The following is a 7,341-nucleotide window of genomic DNA, read 5'->3' as shown; positions in this document are numbered from 1 at the left end:
CTATAATTTTACAAGATTTCAATTTAAACAAATCTAAGCTTTCAACATCTATAAAATAATTTTTTAATCTCTATTTTTTGAGAAAGTTCGTCCTTCATATCTTGAAATTTATGACAGCAGTAATACCAACTGCTCCTTAATTTTCAATAATCCTTTAAAGATGTTGGGGTGATGAAATTTTATAATTATTCGAAGAAGCATTTCAACATCATTTAGTAAATCGCTGGTATCACAGGGTTCACCATCACCATCTAAGTTTGACAGGGAAATACTGCAATGCAAGTGGCCAAATTCAAAGAAAATAAGAACCCCACATATAAATATACATCAACAAGAACAGTAACAATAAAATAAAATATTCACCTTCTCGATTAGTGACATATAGTATGGCTTAACTTTCTCCACGTCGACCAGAACTTTGCTCTTACTATAGAGATCATATTTGCTGCATGAATGTACAAAATTATATATATTATTTACATGTTCATTGTGCAGTGAGAATAAGTTATGGCAGTGAAATAAACAAATAGTCAAAATTATAGATACGTACTTGAATACTTCGAGCCATTTCAAATTCTCAAAGTCTTCTTCATTCATCAAATGAGTATATGCACCTTCCTTGTGTAGAGCTGCAAAATTAATTATAAGTTGTTGTCATTTACGTGGTAATGGAGAATGGTGGAACAGATACATAAAAGATAAAAAAAAAAGCATATATATAGTCGGTGTCGAAACTGCTTACGATAGAAAGAGTGAAATCTGATTATGAACAATCCTGCAGATGGCAAAGTGCTGCCATTTTTCTTTGCAACCTGCACATTCCAATGCACCACCATGTATGGATTCATGCATTATCAGATATTTTTACACACACACACATATGTATATATATATATATGTATATATATATATATAAATTCGTTTGCTGAAGTTTATATGCATGTATAGGCTCACCAAATACATGTATTCATCGTGTCCCCATGACATCATTACGTTCTGCAATCCACATCCTTCGGTGTAGATTCCATTTTTAGTTTTATATGCAGGGCATTGGTAATCTGGGTTGTTCTTGAAATACTGTATATTCATCAGGATGCAATCAGGGTTTGCGTTGATAATCAATTGAAGAATAAAATGTTTCTTAATTGATCACTAGAAATTGATTACCTTGTGATGAATATTTGACTCGTCAAAGGCGCATCCTAAGGGGAATGTATCTCCTGCAACAAACATGCCCTTAACTTGTTCGATCAAATGCCGAATTTAAATTTCAAAACAAATTGGAATAAAGAAACAAAGTTAATATAAGTATACACACAAATAATAAGGATTAAATTAGATAATAAGGGTTCTTACCAACAACAGCCCATTGAGGAAGTGCACCAAAGCGAGGAAGAAGAAGGATCTTTCCAAGATCTGAAACACGCCAACAACATCATATACATATACCGATCTATGTTTCTATCACGTTGCAAATTTAAAATTGATCAAGCTTTTGATTTGCATGTATATATATACAGGATTTACCATGGATAAGAGCGGTCAAATGCAACCAATCTTGATCAGGATAATCCTTTCTGATGGCCTCAGCAGATTGCAACAAATGTTGAATTTGAGCTTCGTCCAAATCAGGATCGTTGTCATCCACCACCTCATTCAGCAGTTCGCAACATTCCCATATGCCCATTTCAGCTTTGTCCATTGTGACATATATCTCCCTCATTCTCTTGGCCTAGATCCATAACAATCGTTATTAGTTATTCACAATTTCCATTTTAATCAGCATTGTCATTCCTAGTTTGAAAATCGAAATCCATATAAGTATTGGTGAAAACAATTCATATTGCTTTGCTTACAAAGTCATAGGTCTGGTTTATGTGTTGCAACCTATAAAATTCCTCCACGCCTTTTTGTCTTTCGCTTTCAACGTCATAATCTCTGCCATATACCAGTTTCATTAAAAATAGAACTTTAAAACCATATGTAAAGAATACTTGAAATTAAAAACACAAGTAGTTAACTGAACATATGAAATTAAAAACCTGAAGGAGTGTCCATATGAATTGATATCTGGAGCCATAAATCCATCTTTTGCCTCATTATTATTCTTTGGCACGTTATTCCCTTGTTGAAGTTATGAACGTATGCATGCAATATGACCATGAGAAATTAGCTTGTGCAACGTAAGAGACGGAAAAAACTAGCAAAAATAATATTGATGCTTACCAAGTGCAGGCTGGTCATTGAGGATGGCCATTTTGTTCTTCGGTGAGAAGAGAAAGGATTGGGGAAGAGAAGAAAAGATAGAAGAAAAGAGACTGGCAAAGAAATGGATGTAGTATTTATTTGAAAAAAGTATAGTGTATTTATACTCCCATGAATTTAATTTGGTTAATTGATGTTTTGCAATGTTGATTTGTCATTTGTTGTTTTTTGGAGTTTGTAGAAGTTTTGTTAGTTGTTTTGTTAGTTGTTGGTAGGAGGTTAAGGTTCTTGTTAAGAAGAGGTTAAGAGTTTTATTTATAAGAATTGAATCATTCTAAAATGTTTGATATTTATTTATTTTAAAATGTTTTACGTATTCATCTAAACCACCATATCCCTAGTTTAAGGATTTAGTTTTGTTGGAAGATGATAAAATAAATAAGAAAATGTGATATTATAATAAAAAGATTATTTATAGTTAATTATTTAGTGTTGGAGATAAAAAAAAGTAATAAAGTAAATAATGCTTGTCATAACATAAATTATTAAAATAATTTTAACTAAATTATAAAGATTCATATTTTATTAATTATATATTTATTTTTATGTTGTAAAAAAATAAAATAAAAATTATAAGTAAGATCTTAACATTTTTATTATTTAATTTATATTTTAAATAATATAACTTTCATTTACGTGTAACTGTAATTATAAATAATATACATATATATAACATAATATATTAAATAAAAAACTATCATATAAACTAATACTAACAAAATTATACAAAATTTTATTATATTTACATAATTAATTATTTAAAAAATTGATAGTTAAAACATTGGTAGCTAATTAAATACCAATTTAAAAACTATTTAATAATAATAGAAACTAATTTAAAAACTAACAAATTTTTTAATCTATAAATTTTTTTTTTTTATCTAAAATTTATTTTTATTTCATAATTTTCTTATAATGATAAGAGAAAATTCATAATTTCAAGGTTAAGACTTAATTTTCTTAAAATCTATCTCTAAATCCTCATTTACTGTTAAGTAAATATCTCTAAATAATTGAATGAAAGTATTTCGAATTAGAAACATACTTTCTCCCTACTTACACATAACAATCATATGTGCATTGTCATGCCTTTCATTTTCTTTATGTCTTATTATGGCATTGAAATATCCTAACATATGCACACTATGTCTTTAACCCCACATAGTACCAAATGTTTTCTTACCTATTTACTTGCATAACTTTTTCATTTTATAATTTTTCCTCCATTTCATCTACTTTTTTAGGACTAAACTTTATTAACTCCTTAAGATAAGAAATATACTACAATCATAGATAAGTGAAGAATAATATTATCATATATTTTTTAAAAATATAAAATAATTAATATTCTATGCATATTATATCCAAAGGGATTCTAAATTTATCCCTTTTTTTTTCTAAAACTTTTATCTAACACGTGTGTAATTAATTAACCAGAGAGAGAGAAAAATATGAAAGAAATTATTTTAGAAGTTTAGTGACGGCAGAGATACATAAATTAATTAAAAAAAATATAAGGGACTTCATATTTTATTTATGCAATTTGTTATATTTATTTATCGTTTATTTTCGTCCAAATATTTTAAATTTGTCTTACTTCTTGTCTACTTATACTCTATTAACTTATTTTTGCTATACATATTTTCTCTACTGAGCAATAAATTAAGTTTATTAGAAAAATAAAGAGTATTTCATATAAAAATATTTATTTTTCACTCGAGAATTACGAATCTTTTAAATGATTAAATTTTGGTTGGTTGGTGAAAAATATTATCAAAAACATTAGTTTTCTACCGCATTAAATTAAATTATTTAATAAAAAATAACATAATATAATTTTTAGTGATTTTTTAATTTTTACTCAGAAAAATTAATTTCCACATAAGAATGTTTTGTTAGAAACTACCAAAAAAACATTATCTATCAGAACTCCTTAATTTTTGGGAATGTTATATTTTAAACAGCAAATCGAACCTAAGAAAACGCTTTTTTTTCAACTTCAAATTCACCAAAAAAAAATAAAGTTTACTATCTTCTATACGCGTAATCCTAAATTTTTCCTTAATATGCATTAATCTTCTTACTTACTTTGTTTATTCTTTTAGGACTGTTTTAATTATTGAATATTTATATTTTTCAAAATATTAATTAGATTTGTTTTTATTTATTATTTTCTTTATGGAATGATTTAAGATAAGAGTTATTATAATTCAAAATAGAGATTATTAGAATAATTAAAGTCTTTCTTGACTTGTAATAAGTAAGTTTTGATTACAAGAAAATATGATTTCCATACACAAAAATATGTCACATAAAGATAAGAGACATCTATTTGTTTTTCTTATATTAATGTCATTTTAGACTTTTCTAAAACCAAACTTTAAGTATCTCAGGCATAACTACCTTAGCTAATTTTCATTTCCGTGAAGAATGCTTTTTAACAAATAATTCTTTATTTATAGGATTTGTTAGAATAAGGTTAATAAAAATAAAGTGTTTGTCTTTTAAGTATAAGCTATTTGAAATGTTTTGACACTAACTTGACTTAGAATGGAAAACAAAAAAATAATGTTTTTTTTTTTAAATTATAAGGGTCAAAATTTAAGTACATTTATTTTTTAAAATAATAAGAGATCTCACATCGACTAGATATTAAAATATTTCATTTTTCATAAGTGGGTGCAAATTTCACCTCATACGTCGGTTTTATGAGGTTAAGTGAGGTTTAAAGTTCACTTCTTAATATGGTGTCTTAACGAGAGTTTGTTGGGCCTATCATGTCACCCACTATCAAACCGTTATCTCGAGTTAAGTTTAAAGTTCACTTCTTAACCGTTATCCATGATTAATAAATTAGTTTTTCTAAAAAAAACTAAACAAATAGTTTCTATGCTAACATTATATTTTAATTCCAAATACATTTTTATAATTTTTTTAAAAAAGAATTGAATAAAGTTCATCACTTAAACGTCATACAAAATGGAAAAAAAAAGTTCATCACTCAAATATTTAAATGGGCGTTTAAGTCATGAGTAAAAATTAATTTGAAATATGTTAACGAAATTATTTCACTGAAGTCATGAAAAACTTTCAAAGTCAAACAAAGAAGGTCACTTGAAGAATCAACAAAAGCTCAAGTGACATGTTCGTGCTCACTTAAAAAAAAAGTATAAACACCCCTCAATTCATCAATATTATAAGGCTATAAATAAGAAATTAAGTTATGAAAATAAAAATATGTAATAGTTTTATTTTAGATATTTTCTCTCCTTCCTCTTTTGTACAAATAATATTAGGTTTGTTTGTGGTAACTTTATGGTTTAAGAAAAATAGAACAATCAACATATGAATTGGGAAACCACTCTATTGTTATCATGTCTAAAACTTTATCTTCTAGTTATTTTTCTTTGTATGTAATTTATCAAGTCTCACTTTTTATCTCTCATTCTAATATTGATAATTTTTTTTTTAAAGTATAGTTATGTATTGAATTTCTAAATTCTTGATATGTACGAAGAGAAATATAAATTCATCCTTAAAATTTGTTTTTGATTAAAATCATTTCAATATATTAAATTACTAAAAATAAATTTTAACATAATGGTTGGACTATGAGAAAATTCCATAAATTTAATTTTAAATTTTAAAGAAAGATATAGAAAGTGATTCATAGAATTGAATTTGTTTCAATATACTTAATATAAGCAAAAATACGGGAATAGAACTTGATGTATAAATTGATAATAAGATGGTGTTTAATGCAGGAATATTCTTATCATATGAGAATATTCTTAAAATTCATTCAGAATATTCTTAAATTTTATTGACAAGGAATTGTTATAAGTAATACTAAATTATGTTGTATGAATATTTCATAGAAGATACTTTAAACGAACTCACGGATATTATTTAGTTGAATTCATTCATTTTATTTTAATTTCAAATATTAACAACTATTAGAAAATAAATTATTTAATTAAACATGTGCAGTTAGATTTCACTAGTCATTTTCTATTAATAGAATATTCAGCGGTAAGGAAAAATTAAAGACGAAACTTTAAGAAAAAATGTGAACCATAATTTAAATCGTGGATATTCAAGAGAATTCATGTGCGGATAAATTTGTTAATTTAGGTTTTATTCATAGAGTGTATTTTCATTGGTACAATAGATTTTCATTTAATATTTTCTTAGAGTTATTTAGTAATAGGTATAAATTACCTATGTATCGTTTCTGTTAATATATGAGTTTTGGTTTAATCCACCTATATTTTCTTCTATTTCTTATTTCTTTTCTTTTTTCTTTTAATAATATTTTTTTTCATGTGGTAGGAGATGATTGTCATTACTTGAAGTGTCGATCTAGCTAAAATGTCAAGTTTCATAATGATATTATGAGAGTTTTGGTAAAAAAAAAAAACTTACACCATGGATATGAATAATTCTATTATTATTCGAAGATTGCAAATTCCAAGTGAATGATAAATGCATTTCAACATATTGAATTGCAATCTAATATGCTTGTGTATAAAAGATACTAAAAAAATTAAATAATTCGATAAATCGCTTGCTCATAATAATTAAAATTATTCTTCACCACATTCTCTTGATTTTAAATGAATCACCACTTAAGCTTCGGAGGAAAATACTGCAAGTAACAATAATAAAGAAAATAAGAACAGACATTGAAAAAATAATGATAAACATAAAATAAAATTAGCAAAAGTTGGAATCTAACTCTTACCTTTTCAATGAGTGATATATAGTATGGCTTAACTTTCTCTACATCAACTAGAACTTTGTTCTTGCTGTAGAGATCCTACTTGTTGTACAAAATTATATCAGAGACTATACATGTGAGAAGCTCTGAAAGAAGAGCACATATAACCAAATTCACACAACTTAAAACAAAAACATACTTAAATACTTCGAGCCATTTCAAATTGTCAAAGTCTTCTTCATTCATCAGGAAGGAAATTGGGATAGTTAATAATTGATTAGAAAAAAAAACACTTCACTCGACTATTCATAATATATAGTCTCATGCACTATATGTATTTTCGATGAAGTAGTGTG

General features: G+C 26.1%; 1 protein-coding gene and 1 long non-coding RNA gene across 2 annotated transcripts; both read right to left on the bottom strand.

Annotated features, from left to right (window-relative positions):
• Positions 1–244: 244 nt before the first annotated feature.
• On the bottom strand, positions 245–2,257 carry LOC137809825 (inositol oxygenase 4-like). Its single transcript, XM_068610895.1, has 11 exons — positions 2,227–2,257; positions 2,043–2,136; positions 1,857–1,938; positions 1,528–1,732; positions 1,357–1,416; positions 1,168–1,220; positions 955–1,077; positions 743–812; positions 551–629; positions 364–445; positions 245–271 (listed from the first exon to the last, which is right to left on the bottom strand). The coding sequence occupies exons 1-11, from the start codon at positions 2,255–2,257 to the stop codon at positions 245–247; spliced, it is 906 nt and encodes a 301-aa protein (XP_068466996.1).
• A 4,476-nt stretch (positions 2,258–6,733) lies between these two features.
• Positions 6,734–7,078, bottom strand: LOC137809824 (uncharacterized). Its single transcript, XR_011080818.1, has 2 exons — positions 7,010–7,078; positions 6,734–6,913 (listed from the first exon to the last, which is right to left on the bottom strand). It is a non-coding gene; the product is annotated as an uncharacterized lncRNA (long non-coding RNA).
• Between the last annotated feature and the right edge of the window lie 263 nt (positions 7,079–7,341).

This window comes from Phaseolus vulgaris, chromosome 2 (assembly GCF_000499845.2).
Source record: "Phaseolus vulgaris cultivar G19833 chromosome 2, P. vulgaris v2.0, whole genome shotgun sequence".
NCBI classification, from domain to species: domain Eukaryota; kingdom Viridiplantae; phylum Streptophyta; class Magnoliopsida; order Fabales; family Fabaceae; genus Phaseolus; species Phaseolus vulgaris.
This window is presented reverse-complemented; position numbering and strand designations above follow the sequence as displayed.